The sequence below is a fragment of the Somniosus microcephalus genome, chromosome 30 (genome assembly GCF_052327205.1).
Source record: "Somniosus microcephalus isolate GS21.2 chromosome 30, FLI_Smic_1.0, whole genome shotgun sequence".
Lineage (NCBI taxonomy): Eukaryota > Metazoa > Chordata > Chondrichthyes > Squaliformes > Somniosidae > Somniosus > Somniosus microcephalus.
In genome coordinates this window covers 27918523-27939992 of record NC_141016.1, presented here as the reverse complement: position 1 = coordinate 27939992, position 21470 = coordinate 27918523, and the positions used below count along the sequence as shown (strand labels likewise).

General features: G+C 50.2%; 1 protein-coding gene across 1 annotated transcript in view; it reads right to left on the bottom strand.

Moving 5' to 3' along the window:
• LOC147098052 (myoferlin-like) overlaps positions 1-21470 on the bottom strand; it is a 181718-nt gene that overhangs the window by 9677 nt on the left and 150571 nt on the right. The window contains exons 43-49 of the mRNA XM_085970809.1: positions 20373-20521; positions 17354-17493; positions 14280-14368; positions 12830-12925; positions 8531-8672; positions 6647-6746; positions 2763-2956 (exon numbers count right to left, since the gene is read on the bottom strand). Of these exons, the coding sequence (XP_085826935.1) occupies positions 2763-2956; positions 6647-6746; positions 8531-8672; positions 12830-12925; positions 14280-14368; positions 17354-17493; positions 20373-20521 (910 nt within the window). The remainder of the gene's footprint in view (positions 1-2762; positions 2957-6646; positions 6747-8530; positions 8673-12829; positions 12926-14279; positions 14369-17353; positions 17494-20372; positions 20522-21470) is intronic.

Below are 21470 nucleotides of genomic sequence, written 5' to 3'. Positions count from 1 at the left end.
GAGAACTCCCCTGCTCTTCTTCGAAATAGAGCCGTGGGGTCTTTTACATCCACCTGTGAGGGCAGACGGGGTCTCGGTTCCACGTCTCATCCGAAAGACGGCACCTTTAGTAAGCTGTACCTTTAGGATGTTACGATGGTAGCTATACCGCTCGGTGTGGCTCTGAGTGAGGTCGGCCAGAGTGGGGTTATGAGGCATCACGATTGGCTGTGGAGTTGGGAAAAGGGAACACAAATCAACCACTTCCGAGCCCATACCAGTCAATTGTGGAAATGACGCGAATGTTAACTGGGAGTGAGGAAAGGATACAGCTCCTCCATTGTCGAACATTGCGCGGATTTGGACAGGTTACCCTGGGGCAGCTCGCACCCATACAATAGGACACTCCCGTGTGAGCAGACTCATTCTTTAGCAGACGCGGGGATATAATGGGAGGAAGAAAAAGAGAATGCACAGATGAGGATCTAATGCTCCCGACACGGTGATTTTAGGGAGTCAGGCACAACACTGTCGGAAAGCATATGGGTCGGGAAAATCAGACTGAGAGAGAGAGAGAGAGAGAGAGAGAGAGGCAGACCAGGCTGCCAAGAGAAGACAGGATATGCTCTCACTGCAGTCAGGGAGTAGTGGAGACAGAGATGCACTTCCTCACAGCCTGTGGAAAATATCAGGACATCAGGGAGAATTTCTACCAAAAATTCTCACAAATATGCCCTGAATTCAGAAATCTGAATGACAACCAAAAACTCCCATTCCTACTGGGAGAGGAGAGAAGCTGTGTAACACTGGCGGCACACTATGTTACAGCTTGCCATGAACAGAGGGACAACCAGTAAACTAAGAAAAGAATATATATAAACAATGCGAATGTATATTTATACACTCAGGGATATACCTGTTTATACACTATGAATAGAACTGCGTTTATGTGCTCAACCATAAATGTATTTTGATGCTTTGGCAACATAAGATGTAACTTATCATGCCAATAAAGCGATTTGAATTGAATTGAATTGAGAGAGAGAGAGAGAGAGAGAGAGCGCAAGAGCGAGGGATAGAGAAAGAGGGGTCGGGGTGGGGGAGGGGGTCAGAGCGGGGGGGGGTCAGAGCGGGGGGGGTCAGAGCGGGGGGGGGTCAGAGCGGGGGGGGTCAGAGCGGGGGGGGTCAGAGCGGGGGGGGGTCAGAGCGGGGGGGGTCAGAGCGGGGGGGGTCAGAGCGGGGGGGGTCAGAGTGCGGGGGGGTCAGAGTGCGGGGGGGTCAGAGTGCGGGGGGGTCAGAGTGCGGGGGGGTCAGAGTGCGGGGGGGGGTCAGAGTGGTGGGGGGTCAGAGTGGTGGGGGGTCAGAGTGGTGGGGGGTCAGAGTGGGGGGGTCAGAGGTCAGAGTGGGGTGGGAGAGGGAGGTGTGAGGGAAGTGGGGGAGAGAGGGAGAGGGAGAGGGAGACAGAGAGGCTCCCATGGAGCTGCTGTACTGTATCTCCCAGCAATCAGTAGAGCCCAAGCAAAGGACCAAATGAAACACCAGCGCCCAGGGTTACTGCTTCCCCGTCCCATGCACTGAGGGAAAGACTGGGCTTTCTGCTCTTTCTGACAACATTGGGCAGGATTTGACCTTGGAGGCGGCGGGGGGGTGGGGGGGGGGGGGCAGGCGGTGTCCGATCGCGGGGGGTTGGTGAGGCAGGTATGCTGGATCCAGCAAGTAAGTGGAAAGGCACTTGCCCCCTGGATCCAGCAGTTCTCGCCTTCCTTTAGCTGCCGGGTTCTCAGAGGCCCGAGAAACCCGGCCGCCCAGAGTTAAATTTAAAATGGTGATTCCCAGTGAGGCATGCATCCTCATTATCATATTTAAAGTGCCAACCCGCATCCTGGGTGCGGGTTGGCTGTCCATCCCCCCCATCCCGCCTCCGTTACAACCGGAAGTGGGCAGGTCGGGGTCGGGATTCAGAATACTAACACTTTAAACTCCTACCCACCGCCAACCCGTCCCTTTTTTGGGGGTTAAAATTCCCCCCCATTGTGCCCAACTCCCTAAAATCACTGTGTCGGGAGCGTAGGTTCCCCCTTTTTGCATTCCCTTTTACTTCCTCCAATTGTATCCCCACGTCTCCTGAAGTGGTTGAGCAAGTATTGAGATCAGGGGGGGAGCTTTCTTCCCTGGTGACGCATCAGTGGAACTGACTCCAGGAGGAAGCAGTCAATTCTACATAGCCTACTCACCGTGGCTAAAAGGGTTTGATTTTGAGGACAGGTTGCATTGACTCAGCTTGTATTCCCTCGAGTATAGCAGATTAAAGGGTGATGTAATCGAGGTGTTTAAGATGATTAAAGGAGTTGATAGGGTGGATAGAGAGAAACTATTTCCTCTGGTGGGGGGAGTCCAGAACAAGGGGGCGTAACATTAAAATTAGAGCCAGGCTGTTCAGGGGTGATGTCAGGAAGCACTTCTTCACACAAAGGGTGGTGGAAATCTGGAACTCTCTCCCCCAAAAGCTGTCGAGGCTGGGGGTCAATTGGAAATTTCCAATCTGAGATTCCTAGATTTGTGTTAGGCAAGGGTATTAAGGGATACAGAACTGGGGGGTGGGGGGACGGAGGGGAAAGGCACATCAGGGGGCATTCAGGGATCTGGAGCAGAGGAAGAAGGAGCTGGATCCATGCCGAAACCTTTTGGGTGAGGGAGCAGTTCCCTCCCTCTTGCACAGCAAGAACGTGACTTACACATGTGAACGCAGAAACACTCGGAAAAAAAAAAGAGTATGATCTTACTGTTAAAGAAGGTTTGCCATCTTTGTCTGCAACACACGGCCACCAGCCCTTAACACACTTCTGCTTGAATAGTGAAACCATCTTCTGCAAATCGTCTGGCGAAGAGTCCTCGAGCTTAAAGAACCGCTCCAAGGTGCAGTTCTCCGGCCACTTTGTTGGACTCCGGAAAGCATTCAGATTAATCTCGGTATAACCTGCCAGAAACAAAAAAAAACACCCAGGGGTCAACATGGAGCCGGGACTTGTTAATAAATCACGATCTTCAGTCCTGATCAGGTCCACGACAGCTCGTTCAAGCCAGTAACCATCTCGCCGCAGGGGGGGTGGGGGGTCCTGCTCGGTGCTGCATTAGCTGGGGGGTGGGGGTCCTGCTCTGTGCTGCATTAGCTGGGGGGGTGGTGGTGTCCTGGTTTGTGCTGGATTATTTTCTTTTTATCCGTTTATGGGATGTGGGCGTCCCTGGCAAGGCCAGCATTTATTGCCCATCCCTAATTGCCCTCGAGAACGTGGTGGTGAGCCGCCTTCTTCAACTGCTGCAGTCCGTGTGGTGAAGTCCAGTTTCATTCTTATTATTGTTTTTCGTAGCGGTTTGTTACAACTGAGTGGCTCGCTGGGCCATTCCGGAGGGCAGTTAAGAGTCGACCACATTGCTGTGGGTCTGGAGTCACATATAGGCCAGACCAGGTAAGGACGGCAGATTTCCTTCCCTAAAGGATATTAGTGAACCAGATGGGTTTTAAAACAGTCCAGTAGTTTCATGGTCACCATTACTGATGCTAGCTTTTTATTCCAGATTTATTTAATTAACTGAATTCTACAGCTGCCATGGTGGGATTTGAACTCACGTCTCTGGATCACTAGCCCAGTGACATTACCACTACGCTACCGTTCCCGCTATAGCTGGGGAGGGGACCTGGTCTATGCTGGATTATCTGGGGGGGGGGGGGGGGGGTGGTTCCTGGTCTTTGCTGGAATAGCTGGGTGGGGACGGTGTGGGGGTTAGTCTGTGCTGGATTAGCTGGAGGGGGTCCTGGTCTGTGCTGGATTATCTGGAGGGGGGGGGGGTGGCGGTATGGGGGTCCTGGTCTGTGCTGGATTATCTGGAGGGGGTCCTGGTCTGTGCTGGAATAACTGGGCGGGGGCGGTGTGGGGGTCCTGGTCTGTGCTGGATTATCTGGGGGAGGGGGGGGGTCCTGGTCTGTGCTGGATTATCTGGGGGGGGGGGGTGGCGGTATGGGGGTCCTGGTCTGTGCTGGATTATCTGGAGGGGGTCCTGGTCTGTGCTGGAATAACTGGGCGGGGGCAGTGTGGGGGTCCTGGTCTGTGCTGGATTATCTGGGGGAGGGGGGGTGGTCCTGGTCTGTGCTGGATTATCTGGGGGGGGGGGTGGCGGTATGGGGGTCCTGGTCTGTGCTGGATTATCTGGAGGGGGTCCTGGTCTGTGCTGGATTAGCTGAGGGGTGGGGGGGTTGGTCCTGGTCTGCTGACCGCAGCAAGCAGCAGTGTCGTGAACAGTACGATTGGCGTCAGTCTACAGGGGCTGGGGGGAGCGAGTGATTAGCCAGGATTTCCACTGGCGATGACTGCGCACTAACCCCCACAAGTCAAACAGTCCGCTGGCGCCCATCATCTAATCGTGTCCACAAAGGATGGCTGCTCGAGTATCATTCACGCGCGGACGATCGCACGCTCCCAGGTACCTACTCAACGGGCAGGAGCTGGGCGATTCTGTTCTCAATCGAAGGTTGGGGTGTGACTCAAGGGCAGAGAAGCAAGCGTGCGTAAAATAGGGGACGCCTCCTCCATACAAGTGTGTTCACTTAAGAGAGTTTCACACACACATTGGAACTGTGCCCCAGTGAGAGTCAGTATCTGTGGAACTGTGCCCCAGTGAGAGTCGGTGTCTGTGGAACTGTACCCCAGTGAGTGTCAGTACCCATGGGACTGTACCCCAGTGAGAGTCAGTGTCTGTGGAACCCGTACCCCAGTGAGAGTCAGTGTCTATGGAACTGTACCCCAGTGAGAATCAGTGGCAGTGGAACTGTACCCCAGTGAGAGTCAGTGTCTGTGAGACTGTGCCCCAGTGAGAGTCAGTGCCTGTGGAACCCGTACCCCAGTGAGAGTCAGTGCCTGTGGAACCCGTACCCCAGTGAGAGTCAGTGCCTGTGGAACACGTACCCCAGCGGGAGCCAGTGTCTGTGGAACCCGTACCCCAGTGAGAGTCAGTGTCTGTGGGACTGTACCCCAGTGACAGCTGCCCTCAGGAAAACTGCAACACGATGCATCGCAGATGGGACATGGGTCTGTTCCTGCGATCACCACGCACAATGATGGGACATGTGTCTGTGTCTCTGATTCCCCACACGGTGATGAGACGGGGATCTGTGTCTGTAATTCCCTCGCACGGTGATGGGACACTGGTCTGTGTCTGTGATTACCCCCACATGGTGATGGGACACTGGTCTGTGTCTGTGATTACCCCCACATGGTGATGGGACACTGGTCTGTGTCTGTGATTACCCCCACTCGGTGATGGGACGCGGGTCTGTGTCTGTGATTACCCCCACTCGGTGATGGGACGCGGGTCTGTGTCTGTGATTTCCCCACACGGTAATGGGACGGGGGTCTGTGTCTGTGATTTCCCCACACAGTAATGGGACGGGTGTCTGTGTCTGTGATTTCCCCACTCGGTGATGGGACAGGGGTCTGTGCCTGTGATTCCCCCACTGGGTGAGCGGACGAGTGTCTGTGCCTGTGATTCCCCACTCAGTGATGGGACGGGGGTCTGTGCCTGTGATTCCCTCGCACGGTGATGGGACGTGGGTCTGTGCCTGTGATTCCCCCACTCGGTGATGGGACAGGGGTCTGTGTCTGTGATTTCCCCACACAGTGATGGGTCGTGGGTCTGTGTCTGTGGTTTCCCCACACAGTGATGGGACGTGGGTCTGTGCCTGTGATTCTCCCACTCGGTGATGGGATGCGGGTCTGTCTGTGATTCCCTCACTCGGTGATGGGATGCGGGTCTGTTATTGTTATTCCCCCACACGGTGATGGGACGCGGGACTGTGTCTGTGATTCCCCCACTCGGTGATGGGACAGGGATCTGTGTCTGTGATTTCCCCACACGGTGATGGGGCGCGGGTCTGTGTCTGTGATTCCCCCACTCGGTGATGGGACAGGGATCTGTGTCTGTGATTCCCCCACTCGGTGATGGGACAGGGGGTCTCTGAGAAGGCTGAGGGGTGACCTAATAGAGGTCTTTAAAATTATGAAAGGTTTTGATAGAGTAGACACAGAGAGAGTGTTCCATTTTCTGTTGCCTAGGCTCTGGAATTCCCTCCCTAAACCTCTCTACCTCTCTTTCCTCCTTAAGATGCTCCTTGAAACCGACCTCTTTGACCAAGCTTTTGGTCACCTGCCCTAATTTCTCCTTAGGTGGCTCGGTGTCAAATTTTTTGTCTTATAATTCGCCTGTGAATCGCCTCGGGGCATTTTACTACGTTAAAGGCGCTATATAAATATAAGTTGTTGTTGTTGTTATTGTGGGGAAGAGCAAAACTCGAGGCAATCAATATAAGATAGGCACCAAGAAAAATAGGCAATTCAGAAGAAACTTCTTTACCCAGAATGTGGAACTCGCTACCACAGGGAGTGGTTGAGGCGAATATTATAGATGCATTTAGGGGGAGGCTGGACAAGCAAATGAGGGAGAAGGGAATAGAAGGTTATGCTGATAGAGTTAGATGAGGAAAGACAGGAGGAGGCGCGAGTGGAGCATAAACGCCGGCATGGACTGGTTGGGTCGAATGGCCTGTTTCTGTGCCGTATATCCAATGTAATCCTATGTAGGTGCTGTGTAATCTGGAACAGTCCATTAAACTTACCTATATAATCATCAAAGGAGAATTTATCGTTGTCCCAAACTTGGATGATTAGCTTAGGAGGCATTTTCATTTCCGTCTCATCCACGCTCCAAATATAATTCTAAAAGAAGCAGAAATACTCGCTCAAAATTGTTCCTTATTGAAACATTTAGAAAGACGACTTTGTGAATTGGTTGACTTGCTCAGGTCCAACTCCCACCCGGCATTTCAACAAAATCAGCAACTGTATTAAAATTAACAAGGCAATTTTACACAAACATGTTAATCGACACACAAATCAATTTCTACCTCCAAAGTGCATTCAAACAAACTGAATCTGGTGACAGTGAATGGGTCTTTCTCACTGAACCCAGTTTCCCGATGAACCAACCTCTTCGCATTCAAATCCACCTCCCATTATCTCCGATTGTGTACAATCCCAATGGACCATTCAATTCCACTTCCCATTATCTCCGATTGTATACAGTCCCAATGGACCATTCAAATCCACCTCCCATTATCTCCGATTGTATACAATCCCAATGGACCATTCAATTCCACTTCCCATTATCTCCGATTGTATACAGTCCCAATGGACCATTCAAATCCACCTCCCATTATCTCCGATCGTATACAATCCCAATGGACCATTCAATTCCACCTCCCATTATCTCCGATTGTGTACAGTCCCAATGGACCATTCAAATCCACCTCCCATTATCTCCGATTGTATACAGTCCCAATGGACCATTCAATTCCACTTCCCATTATCTCCGATTGTATACAGTCCCAATGGACCATTCAAATCCACCTCCCATTATCTCCGATTGTATACAGTCCCAATGGACCATTCAATTCCACTTCCCATTATCTCCGATTGTATACAATCCCAATGGACCATTCAAATCCACCTCCCATTATCTCTGATTGTATACAATCCCAATGGACCATTCAAATCCACCTCCCATTATCTCCGATTGTGTACAATCCCAATGGACCATTCAATTCCACTTCCCATTATCTCCGATTGTGTACAATCCCAATGGACCATTCAAATCCACTTCCCATTATCTCCGATTGTATACAGTCCCAATGGACCATTCAAATCCACCTCCCATTATCTCCGATTGTGTACAATCCCAATGGACCAAACCATTGGAATTCTATACAATGGAAGTAAAAGGGAAGGGGTTTGTCCATTGGAATTTTATATAATGGGTGTGAATGAGGAAGGAATTTGGTCCTTTGGGATTGTATACAATTGGAGTGAGAGGGAAGGGGATTGGACCATTGGGATTGTATACAATGGGATACAATGTAAGTGAATGGGAATACCAATTGACCAAAAGCATTGGGTATGCTCACTGGAAGTGAACAGGAAAAGGTTTGTTCTATTGAGATTACAGGAAATAGCAAAGAATGGGAAGGAGTTTGGTTCATTGGAATTCTGTACAATGGGAGTAAAAGGGAAGGGGTTCGGTCCATTGGGATTGTGTACAATGGGAGTAAAAGGGAAGGGGTTCGGTCCATTGGGTTTGTGTACAATGGGAGTAAAAGGGAAGGGGTTCGGTCCATTGGGTTTGTGTACAATGGGAGTAAAAGGGAAGGGGTTTGTCCATTGGGATTGTATACAATGGGAATGAATGGGAAGGGGTCGAGTCCATTGGGATTATGTACAATGGGATTCAATGGGAGTGAATGAGAAGGGGTTTGGTCCATTGGGATTGTATACAATCGGAGATAATGGGAAGTGGTTTGGTCCATTGGGTTTCTACACAATGAGTGAAAGGGAATCAGTTGGGTCCATTGGAACATGTTTGCGGTAGAATTCTACCTGCACCAGGTATGGCTGCCTCTACGGCTGGATTAAATCATTCCTTTCTTTCACTATTACTTGGCTCCTACCTTTTTGCTGATGACAAGGACTCGTTCCACTGTTAAGTATTCAAAGGGGAAAATAAACCTCCAGTTAAAGCTTCCCTCTCCATCCAGAGACCTGTAGTGCACATCGGTGTTCTGTTTCTGATCCTCCATCCCAGTCATCCAGCTAGTGAAGCAACAACAGGTTAGTTAACAATTACTATTACTTTAGGCGTGTGTCAGTGATGTGTGCCCCCCCAGCAGTGTAGGAAATACTGCAGTCACGGAGAAAACAAACGTGAGACGTCCCACCTGTGGTGAAACCCCAGATGTCTGCTGAGGGAACTGGACTGGGTCCTGACTGGGGCTGCGGTCACTTCATACAGAAGGTAACAACAATAACTTGTATTCATATATAGGGCCTTTAACGTAGTAAAATGTCCCAAGGCGCTTCACAGGAGCGTTATCAAACAAAATTTGACACTGAGCCACATATGGAGCTAACAGGGCAGATGGTCAAAGAGGCAGCTTTTAAGGAGTGTCTTAAAGGAGGAAAGAGAGGCGGAGAGGTTTAGGGAGGGAATTCCGGTGCTTAGGCAGCTGAAGGCACGGCCGCCAATGGTGGAGCGATGAAAATCGGGGATGTTCAAGAGGCCAGAATTGGCGGAGCGCAGAGATCTCGTAGGGTTGGAGGAGATTACAGATATAGGGAGGGGCGAGGCCATGGAGGGACTTGAAAACAAGGATGAGAATGGGATTTGAAAACAAGGATGAGAATAAGTGTCTTTATAGACAACACTTGGTCTGTGTGATTCCCTGGACTGGTTTTGATTGGCTGAGGGGGTCGGAGGGCAACTTTTCCCCTTCTTGGTCCTGTTTTTTTTTTTGCCTCTCCCAGGAGATTTACATGGCTGCGGAGGGGTGGGGGGGGGGGGGGGAGGTTTTTAGTCATGATGGCATGTTGGCCTTTATTGCAAGGAAGTTGGAGTATAAGAGTAAGGAAGTCTTGCTGCAATTGTACAGGGCTTTGGTGAGACCACACCTGGAGTACTGGGCACAGTTTTGTTCTCCATACCCAAGGAAGGATATACTTGCCTTAGAGGGAGTGCATCGAAGGTCCACTAGATTGATTCCTGGGATGAGAGGGTTGTCCTATGAGGAGAGATTGAGTAGAATGGGCCAATATTCTATGGAGTTTAGAAAGATGAGAGGCGATCTCATTGAAACGTCTAAGAGGGCTTGACAGGGTAGATGCTGAGAGGCTGTTTCCCCTGGCTGGAGAGTCTAGAACTAGGGGGTCATAGTCTCAGGATAAGGTGTCAGCCATTTAGGACTGAGATGAGGAGGAATTTCTTCACTCAGAGGGTGGTGAATCTTTGGAATTCTCTACCCCAGAGGGCTGTGAAGGCTCAGTCGTTGAGTATATTCAAGACAGAGATCGATAGATTTTTGGATATTAAGGGAATCAAGGGATCTGGGGATAGGGCGGGAAAGTGGAGTTGAGGTCGAAGATCAGCCATGATCTTATTGAATGGCGGAGCAGGCTCGAGGGGCCATATGGCCGACTCCTGCTCCTAATTCTTATGTTCTGATGCTTTAGCCACCATGAGTGTGGGGCAGGCTTGATGGACCAGCTGGCCTTTTCCTGCCCGTCAATTTCGAATGCTTGAACGTATTTTCAGTGCGGTTATGTTCCACACCTGCCATGGATTCTCAGTCTCAACTACACCACCAGGGAAAGGTAACCGAGGTGAGTCAAGGCGCTTCCCCAACAGCTGCCAAAGAGTAGAAGATGCCCAGTCGATCTCTTTGGGCTGAACTACAGTCCTGCCCGAAAGAACTCTCGGCAGTGCTACTGGCTAGGGGTGAAACCGATATCCAAAACCCCTGAATGATGACAATGGTTCTCTTATTTGTACATCCCCTGACATCATATTTTCTTAAAACAACACTAGGGAACAGAAATCTAAAATTAGAATTAAAAACGCTGGACAACCCTCAGCAGCTGTGGAGAGTGAAACAGTTGGGATGATGACCTTTCATCAGAACGTCACCAGTGAACACAGCAGCCATTCTGCATTGGAAACATCGCACAAACAGCCTTGAGGCGAATGATCAGTTCATCTGTTTTTTGGTGGTGTTTGAAGAGAGAATAATGTCGGGCCAGGACGTCAGGAGAACTCCCTGCTCTTCTCCGAACAGGCACCAGGGACCTGGGTTTCATCTCTTATTCAATGTGTAGGGGTTCGCAAAATTCCCCTATTTTTCCCTGAAGATCAGGAAATATTGGTCCACATCGTGGATGAAGAATTATGTGTTTTGAATTGCCTCTGGGTTGGATCAATGTTTTTAAAGCATACTCAGAGCCACGAAAGACTGCTCTGAGCTGGGCTGCACATGGACAACACCGGAATCGAGGAAATTCGTGGAAAATATTCACACACCTTAAGACAGTACTTTTATCAATAAAATTGTTCCCTGGAGTTTGGTGAAAGCAAAAGGTTTTAAAATGGCCACAGAAAGCATTGGCCAAGAACAGTGGGGTTTGGAAAAGCAGCTTGTAATGTGTCTGTGTGAAAGACCTGTCAATCAAACCAGGGAGGTTCCCTTTTGTGGATAGGCAAGGTTTGTTTATATGAAACTGCAGGATGTTTATTTACTTAAGAGATTAGCCCACTTGAGACGCAGAACAATCGGCTTCTATTTACACAGAAATCCAAACCCATTCAAACTCCCTACACACCCAATGAGGCACACTGAAACTGTGAAAAGGACTTTGATAGGGGACAGATCAGTATGAATGAGGTTTTGAATCACCCATTGACTCAGACAATACGACAGTTGGATTCCTTGGCCTAGAAATTCAGTGGGCCTTGCGCCCACTTAGCGCCTAAAGAGGTCTTCTGCGCCGGCGGGGTTGGTAGCGCGGAAATTGAGTGCAGCGTTAATGGCGGTGGTAGCCGGTAGCACTGCGCCGGCACCGATGACGTCATCGGTGTGCGCAGTGCCCCGGTTCCGCCCCGATGCCGGCCCGACGCCCATATTCAGTTGCAGCCGCCTCTTCCGCAGCGGCCGCAAACAACGTTCGTGAAACACGGCCTTCATGCAGCGTTAGTGGGGCGCATAAAGGTGGAGGTGCGGCCGGCCGCTTTTTCGGCGGCCGCCTGCCCGCACCTCCCTCCCCGGCCTCCTACACCACCCCCCCCCCCCCCGCGGCATTGGTGGTTGATTCCCGCGAGCCCGGCACTTCTCCGTGGTGCCGGGCTCATTTGCCGGCAGAATCCAGCGGCGATCTCACGGCTGCAGGCAGCTCCTCCTTAAGAGAAGGAGGAGGCCTGCAGTACCCCAGCCTGCCGCACCGCATCGGGTGGCGCAGCGGCAGCTGGAGCGCTGAAATTCACTTTCAGCGCCCCAAGCGGAGGCGGGCACACCCTGGAACAGCACCCGGTTCCGACTTGGGGCGCTAAAAGTGAATTTCTGGCGGGCGCAACGGGCTCTGGGTGCTGCCCAAACGTTTGGGCGCAACTGAGCTGGCGGGGCCATACCGAATTTCTAGGCCCCTTTGTTTTAGCCAGGGGAACTCCAGAGGTGGGCGGGAACATCCCGGCCCCAGAGTGTAGACACATTAAATCACTCCAACCACTTTGAATCAGACAATCACGGCCCTTCTCTTGTATATTGGAACTTTTGGGCGCGAATTTTGCAGACAGCAGAACAGCAGGAGCTCACCAGGTATAAAGATAGCCCCTGAGAAGCTATCGCTCTCTTACTTCGCTGGACCACAGGTGAGCAGGGTTTCTGATTCCTCAGCAAGGCAGCCTAGTAAGGAGTTAGGGGGTGGTAATTAAGGGGATATTGCTAAGATTGTTAAATTAATATTGTAGCCACTTACCCCTCGTTTTTGCTGTCTGCCTTCCCCTGTTAAGCATTTTACTGTAATTACTGTGTTCGTGTGGTATAGTTTCTTTCAGTTAATAAAGCTTGATTTTTCTCTCATCCAGACCATTTGATATCATTAATTATAAGTCCTTCAGTCAGAACTGGAAGGTGGGGTAGCGATTCGAAATTGGTTTACAGTGTAGCAGCAAAAGGCTGCTGACCAGGTGAATTACCGTAAACCAGGTAAAAGGTTGGAATTGGTCAGAGTGCAGGCAAAGGCTGCCTGACCAGGTAAATTACCGTAAACCAGTTAAAAGATGCCCCCCTACAAATGGACAGCACCATGAACAATGCCGAGCTCTCAGTACTGCACTGAAGTGTTGGTCTAGTTTACGTACTCAAGAACCAGCACGAAATCTGATACTGACGGTTACAGAGGATTTATCTATTGGATATTGTTCTTACCCTTTAAGATAAATGTCACTCATCTTCTCTCCCATTATACTGGTTTCCTGCAGAATGACATCACTTGTGTTCCAGACTATACAGCGCAGAACGTACCTGAAAAATCCACAGGAAACTCAGAAATCAGAAAAGAACGAGACTATAGGGCCAGACTAACAGCAACTCGTCCCTTGTTCAACCCTCTTCCCCATACCAGGTAGGATATGGTCATTAGAGTAAAGGTTATTCGGTGACTAAGTCTCCCGATGAAGGACCCCAATGGCTCAGTTGGATTAACTCTCATCTGAGCTGCACAGACCAGGGAGGCCTCTCTAGTTCCAGCCCCAGTCAGCGCTGTGCTTGCTTCTCTCAGGGAAGGGCAGCAGTGAACTCGCTACAAGTGGCCTCAGCGCCCCTGAACTAGGGAGGGGAAAAATGAAACAAGAGCTTCTGTTCGGCATCACCTGATCTTGCTGGAAAGTACAGCTGTGGGGCGTGTCAGGGGATAACAAGAACAGGGTCAACTCTGACGCCTGCGCAGTTGAATAGCCCACCCATACTTGCAGTCTAGAGTAATGCAGAAAGAACGGAGACTTGGGCAACGGATCAGAAGAAGGAACTAGCATTGATGTAACGCCGTTCATGTCCTCAGGATGTCCAAAGCGCTTTACAGCCAATGAAGTACTGTGGGAACATGGAAACGCAGCAGCCAATTTGCACACAGCAATGAGGTAAATGACCAGTTAATCTTTTTTTTTTAGTGATGTTAGTTGAGGGATAAATATCGGCCAGGACACCGGGGAGAACTTCTGATTCAGGCGAGAGTGCTACCCACTGAGCCACAGCTGACACCTAAAAATCGATCCTAAATACAGTATCACAAATTCAAAGCGGTGAACATAAAGGCCTTTGACCGTCAGCGATGGAATCAGCAGCGCTATCTTCTGCTCCGCCGCTACCAGTACAAACTGTCGCACGCAAACCGCTGAGAACGTCTGCTTGGACACTGTCGCACTGGGAGGGGCGAGTAAATCACGTACAAACTACCCAAGGGAGCATGGGGTCGGAGATTGGGGCACAACGATGCTCCCTTGGTTCTCTGCGCAGGGCACCCAGCAGGCGCAGCTGCCCGCTGAGAGTGCAGGGTCCCGGAATTAGCCCTACTACATTGTGGCTCGGGTGGCTAACAGACGATGTCATGACTCATGAAGTAACACTGGGTGGCCAGCTGGTGATGCCGTCCAAGGTGTATAAATACTCGGGCGTGGGCCCAGCTTGCTCAGGATGTTTCTGTAACCAGGAACTAGTGATGTAACTAGAATCTCATGGTTGTGAAACAGTTGATTAAAGCCTTGTTTTATACTCAAACCAAGTGCTTAGTAGTCTTTTTACATCAGACACCGTTGAGTGTGGCACATTATACTCCCCACTCAGTTATCCTCACCAGCTGGCGTCCGCACTCTGCACTCACCTCCGAGGGGCCCGAGGGGCGATGTCAAAGGACGGGCCGGGGGGACCCAACTTTTTGGGAAAGATGTCGATCCACATCTGCAGCTTCCCCTGCACAAGAAATAAAGTTAAAGTTGCCTCCTGCACAAGAGTGGGTTAAGCACAGGATCAAGCTCAGCTGCAGACACCCTTTCACAGTCGAATGGCCTGCCGACACTCAGTGTCTAGGCTCGCACATGGAGAACGGCCACGCTTGAGCAAGGCGGCTGGCACTTAGGAACGTAGGGAATGCTAGGCGAAAAAAGACCCAAGGCCCATCCAGTTTGCCTTCTACCATCCCTGGAATCGCAAGACGGAGTTGTTGACTAATTACCACCATCAACTGTGGAGCCACACTCCAGAAAGTCAGCATCTTCAGGAGAGGAGAAGGGGATATGGTCACCAACGTGAGCACCAGGGGACACGGGCTCCAGCTTCGGAGAGGGGAAGGAACGCAGACACTTTACACGGGGCTAGTTTTAAAAGTGGGCGGTGAAAGCGAGGAATGGCTATCCGGGACAGATGAAGAAACTGGAAAAATTTAAGCTAAGGATTGGCTAGCTATTTGAGCAAGTGGGTGATGGACAGGGATTTGCTTTTGGGGATTGGCTCCATGGAGTTCATGGGATCAGGGCGACTGCTCAAGTATACCACAAACACCAACACGGACCGATTCAGCCAAAGGGCCTGGCTCCATCTTACATAGAATCTGCAGCACAGAGACAGGCCATTCGGCCCAACTGGTCCAGGCTGGTGTTTATGCTCCACACCAGCCTCCTCGCACTCTTATTTCATCTCACCCTATCAACATAAAGAAGCAAAGAGTTGGAATAAACGGGTCTTTTTCCGAGTGGCAGGCAGTGACTAGTGGGGTACCGCAGGGATCGGTGCTAGGACCCCAGCTATTCACAATAATATATATTAATGATCTAGAAGAGGGAACTAGATGTAATATCTCCAAGTTTGCAGATGACACAAAGCTGGGTGGGCATGTGTGCTGTGAGGAGGATGCAGAGAAACTCCAGTATGATTTGGACAGGTTGGGTGATTGGGCAGATGCATGGCAGATGCAGTACAGGTAGTCTATCCTTTATCCGAACTTCCGAAAACCGAAACCCTCCAAAAACCGAAAGTTTTTTCATTCAGCGTAAGTCGTGCGCACGACATGACCAGAGTGGCGCACGACTTACGCTGAGCAGGGCAGAGGGTCACTGAGTTCCCTCCTGGGTAGGAGATTGCAGGCCGAGCCGGGCAATGTGAAGGAGGTATACCGGGAGAGTGAACCCAACAATACAGTGGCCCGTCCGATAGCTGCAGCGGCCTGTCCGATATTCTTTTCTCCCCCCCCCACCCCGGCCCCCGACCCCCCACCCTTTCGGATAAGGGATAGTGTATCCTTTATCCGCACTTCCGAAAACCGAAATCCTCTGAAAACCAAAAGTTTTTTCGTTCAGCGTAAGTCGTGCACACGGCCCCGACCCCCGCCGACCCCCACCCCCCGCCGACCCGACCCCCGCCGAACCCCACCCCCGACCCCCCCGCCGACCCCCGCCGACCCCGACCCCCGACAAATTTCCCAGTCTTATAAAATACCTTCTGAAATCCGAAATTTTCCGAAAACCGAAACACGGCTGGTCCCGAGGTTTTCGGATAAAGGATAGTCTACCTGTATAATGTGGATAAATGCGAGGTTATCCACTTTGGTGGCAAAAACAGGAAGGCAGATTATTATCTGAACGGCAATAGATTGGGAAAAGGGGAAGTGCAACGAGACCTGGGTGTCCTTGTGCACCAGTCACTGAAGGTAAGCATGCAGGTGCAGCAGGCGGTTAAGAAGGCAAATGGTATGTTGGCCTTCATAGCGAGAGATTCGAGTACAGGAGCAAGGATGTCTTGCTGCAGTTGTACAGGGCCTTGGTGAGACCACATCTTGAGTATTGTGTGCAGTTTTGGTCACCTTATCTGAGGAAGGATGCTCTTGCCATGGAGGGAGTGCAGCAAAGATTCACCAGACTGATACCTGGGATGGCACGAATGACGTATGAAGATAGATTGGGTCGATTAGGCTTATATTCGCTAGAGTTTAGAAGAATGAGAGGGGATCTCATTGAAACTTATAAAATTCTAACAGGACTAGACAGACTAGATGCAGGAAGGATGTTCCCGATGGCGGGGGAGTCCAGAACCAGGGGTCACAGTCTAAGGATAAGGGGTAAGCCATTTAGGACTGAGATGAGGAGGAATTTCTTCACCCAGAGAGTGGTGAACCTGTGGAATTCTCTACCACAGAAGGCAGTAGAGGCCAGTTCATTAAATATATTCAAGAAGGAGTTGGATATATTTCTTAAGGCTAAAGGGATCAAGGGATATGGGGCGAAGGCAGGGACAGGGTACTGAATTTGGATGATCAGCCATGATCTCATTAAATGGCGGAGCAGGCTCGAGGGGCCGAATGGCCTACTGCTGCTCCTATCTTCTATGTTTCTAGCTCTGCTGTTTGCCTCAACTACTCCCTGTGGTAGCAAGTTCCATATTCCAACCACTCTCTGGGTGAAGAGATTTCTCCTGAATTCCTTCTTGGATTTATTAGTGACTCTCTTATATTTATGGTCCCTAGTTCTGGTCTCCCCCACAAGTGGAAGCATCTTTTCTACGTCTACCCTATCAAACCCCTTCATAATTTTAAAGACCTCTATTAGGTCATCCTTCAGACTTCTCTTTTCTGGAGTAAAGAGCCCCAGCCTGTTCAGTCTTTCCTGATAGTTATAGCCTCTCAATTCTGGTATCATCCCTGTGAATCTTTTTTGCACTTTCTCCAGTGCCTCTGTATCCTTTTTGTAATACGGAGACCAGAGCTGTTCACAGTACTCCAAGTGTGGTCTAACCAATTGTTAGATACAAGTTTAACATTACAAGTCTTGTAATTTCGATGCAATTCTACGAGTCTTCTATGGCTTGGCACTTTCCTGTGTTTCTGAGGGAAGGAATGGGACGAGATCGTTAATACTGCACAAACGGCCAACTTTCAAAACATCAGCAAAGGCTGCTGGAGGTTACCTGCTCAATCCCTGGTTGAGTGTTGTTGAACAAGGTCCTGGTCTCCACATGCTCCGGCACCAGATTCTGCAGTCGGAGAATGTGCAGAGCGAGCCGCTCTTCCGGGGGACCCGGGAAGCTATAAGGAACCTTCTTCACCTCTGTACGGCAAGAAAGAAAGGAGGGAGATTTAATTAGCCATGGTGAAAGATACTCCCTGCATTGTGTGCAGTTTTGGTTGCCTTATCTGAGGAAGGATGTTCTTGCCATGAAGGGAGTGCAGCGAAGATTCACCAGACTGATACCTGGGATGGCAGGAATGACATATGAGGAGAGATTGGGTCGATTGGGCTTATACTCGCTGGAGTTTAGAAGGATGAGAGGGGATCTCATCGAAACTTATAAAATTCTAACAGGACTAGACAGACTAGATGCAGGAAGGATGTTCCCGATGGCGGGGGAGTCCAGAACCAGGGGTCACAGTCTAAGGATAAGGGGTAAGCCATTTAGGACAGAGATGAGGAGGAATTTCTTCACCCAGAGAGTGGTGAACCTGTGGAATTCTCTACCACAGAAGGCAGTGGAGGCCAATTCATTAAATATATTCAAGAAGGAGTTGGATATATTTCTTAAGGCTAAAGGGATCAAGGGATATGGGGAGAAAGCAGGGACAGGGTACTGAGTTTGGATGATCAGCCATGATCTCATTGAATGGTGGAGCAGGCTCGAGGGCCGAATGGCCTACTCCTGCTCCTATCTTCTATGTTTCTATGTAAACAGAGAACAACAACATCTTGCATTTATAGAGCGCCTTCAACGCAGTAAAATGTCCCAAGGCGCTTCACAGGAGTGTTATTAAACAATATTTTACACCGATGCACATAAGGAGGTATGAGGACAGATGACCAAAAGCTTCAGGAGGCAGGTTTTAAGGAGCGGAGATAAAAGTAGAGAAGCGGAGAGGTTTAGGGAGGGAATTCTATAGCTTAGGGCTGAGACAGCTGAATGCTAAGTAGAACTTGGCTGAAAGTGGCCTCTCTCTGCTGGCTGTACCAGTCCTGGGTTTGGGCAGTCTCCGTCCAATTACTAGCGGGAATGGTACAATCTGTACTAAATTACCCAGCAAGTCCGCAGGATGGCCAGCGCGGGAACGAGGGGAAAATGTCACACCGCACACAGGAGGGGGCATTCTTCTGAGCTGGTGGCTGAAGCGCATCGTTGGGGCCAGTGTCGAGGAAGCTTCAACACTGTATCTGACTCCTTCCACATCTGGCCTGAGAACGCTTGCTGCTGATAATGGGATCTCCCCAACAGGAAGAGTGGTCCATTCCACAGCGGCAACATCACCTCACCTTGATGAGCACAGCACTCACCGAAATAAAATAAAAAGTTAAAAAAGGTCTTTCCAACTCACTGAAAGTGGTTTATCATCCAAATGGATTTATATATTTATCCAAATATTTATCAAACCAATGGCCTGGCCCAAGTCATATTTTCTACCGTCAATGCATCTGTGCACACAGGATCAATACATGGGAAAGGACGGTGGCAGCACGGTGGCATAGTGGTTAGCACTGTTGCCTCACAGCGCCAGGGACCCGGGTTCGAATCCGGCCTCGGGTGACTGTCTGTGTGGAGTTTGCACATTCTCCCCGTGTTTGCGTGGGTTTCCTCCGGGTGCTCCGGTTTCCTCCCACAGTCCAAAGATGTGCGGGTTAGGTTGATTGGCTATGATAAATTGACCCTTAGTGTTAGGGGGATTAAATACGTGGGGTTACGGGGATAGGGTGGGATATGTGTTGGTGTAGGGGTTACAGGGATCGGGTGGGATATGTGTCGGTGCAGGCTCGATGGGCCGAAATGGCCTCTATCTGCACTGTGGGGATTCTGCAATTCTGTGTGTGACGTTAAGCCCCTGCTGGGAGAAGCATTTCAGGCGGCAATAATGTGCGAAAAACTAAGGAGGAATCCTGAAGTGTGTGAGCAGTTTGAGCATTTACCAATGGCACTTGGGGCAGATGGCTCCACTGAAAGCTCGATTCTCAATTTCTAGGGAAATTGTAAACACGTGCTTTTGAGGTTTCCCTATAAACAGCGAGCAATGGAAATCTTCCCGCTTTGATCTTTTGAGATGTGTTACTCCCACTCCCACAGGAATGATCCTGTGAAAGTAATTTTTCCACAGTCCAAGGGCAGGGAGAGGAAGCGGTTGTTGTAAAAAAAAAAATTAAGTTTAAAAAATAAACAAAGAGTTGCACATTATGAAACATTTATCAAGTTGTAAAACACTGATTAGGCCTCGGTTGGTGTATTGTGTTCAGTTCTGGGCACCGCACTTTAGGAAGGATGTCAAGGCCTTGGAGAGGGTGCAGAGGAGATTTACTAGAATGGTTCCAGGGATGAGGGACTTCAGTTACGTGGAGAGGCTGGAGAAGCTGGGATTGCTCTCCTTCGAGCAGAGATGGTTAAGGGAAGATTTGATAGAGGTGTTCAAAATCATGAAGAGCTTTGATAGAGTAAATAAGGAGAAACTGTTTCCAGTCATAGAAGGGTCGGTAACCAGAGGACACAGACTTAGGTTAATTGGCAAAAGAACCAGAGAGGAGATGAGGAGAATTTCTTTTACGCAGCGAGTTGTTGTGATCTGGAATGCACTGCCTGTAAGGGCGGTGGAAGCAGATTCGACAGTAACTTTCAAAAGGGAATTGGACAAATACCGCAAGGGGAAAAATTTGCAGGGAGTTGGGGAAAGAGCAGGGGAGCGGGACTAATTGGGGAGCTCTTTCAAAGAGCCGGCACAGGCACGGTGGGCCGAATGGCCTCCTTTAGTGCTGTGTCATCCTACGAGGTTAAAGTATGAAATACCCGGACACAGCCCAACGTTTAGTTACAGAATTGGCATCCGGTCACTGTCCTGCTCAAACTGTTCAGTTTGGAATCATCGCCGACCCTGAGCTCTGTCGTGCAATCAGCCCTTGCGTACCCCCGACAAATATATCACGCCTTTCCTCCTGCCACTCTACATGGGCTGGCTCCTTACCAAAGTCCTTCAGCAAGAACTCCCTCTCTCCGATGGTAACTTTTTGCCCATTGCCGCGAATCACGGGCGAGGCGTAGTTCTTCATGTTGCACAAGTTGTTCAGCAGCTCTATCGGTGTCAGCTGATCTCGCCATTGAGTGGAGCCGCCTCTGGAAAAAAACAAGACCAAATGCAACCCTTTTCCTTTCTCTGTTTTATTATTAAGATTTTTCTCACATTCCTTCCCCTTCACTTTGGTCTTAACCAGATTTTGCCGCATGCGCTGAAGGGGGAGATCAGGCAACTGACTGGCTGCCCAATATCTGCTATCCTCCCCATCACATACACCTGTAAAGGGACTGAGAATCAGCCTTCAGGACCCTCAGCCACGGGCTCTCCCTTGCTTCCCTGTCAGGCGGCTCCCAGCATCTGCTTCCGTTGCGAGGCCGCTCGGCCCAGCTTGCACATCCTGTCGCACAGTCCCATGGTTCTCCCCATCACACCTGTGATCCCCACACCTCCAAACTTATACCCTGTAGCAAGAAAAAAACCTAAAAAAATACATTTCTACAGCACCTTTCACGACTTCAGATGTCCCAAAGTTTTACAGCCAATGAAGTCCATTTTGAAGTTGTAATGTAGGAAACGCGGCAGCCAATTTGCACACAGCAAGGTCCCACAAACAGCAATGAAATAAATGACCGCATTATTTGTTTTAGTGATGTTGGTTGAGGAATAAATATTGGCCAGTGCTGCCCCTCCGATAATTCAGCTCCCTCAGTACGGCCCCTCCGACAGTTCAGCACTCCCGCAATACTGCCCCTCCAACAGTGCAGCGTTCCCTCAGTACTGCCCCTCCGACAGTGCAGCATTCCCTCAGTACTGCCCCTCCGACAGTGCAGCGCTCCCTCAGTACTGCCCCTCCAACAGTTCAGCGCTCCCTCAGTGCAGCCCCTCCGACAGTACTACCCTCCGACAGTGCAGCACTCCCTCAGTGCAGCCCCTCCAACAGTGCGGCGCTCCCTCAGTACTGCCCCTCTGACAGTGCAGCACTCCCTCAGTACTGCCCCTCCGACAGTGCAGCACTCCCTCAGTACTGCCCCTCCGACAGTGCAGCAC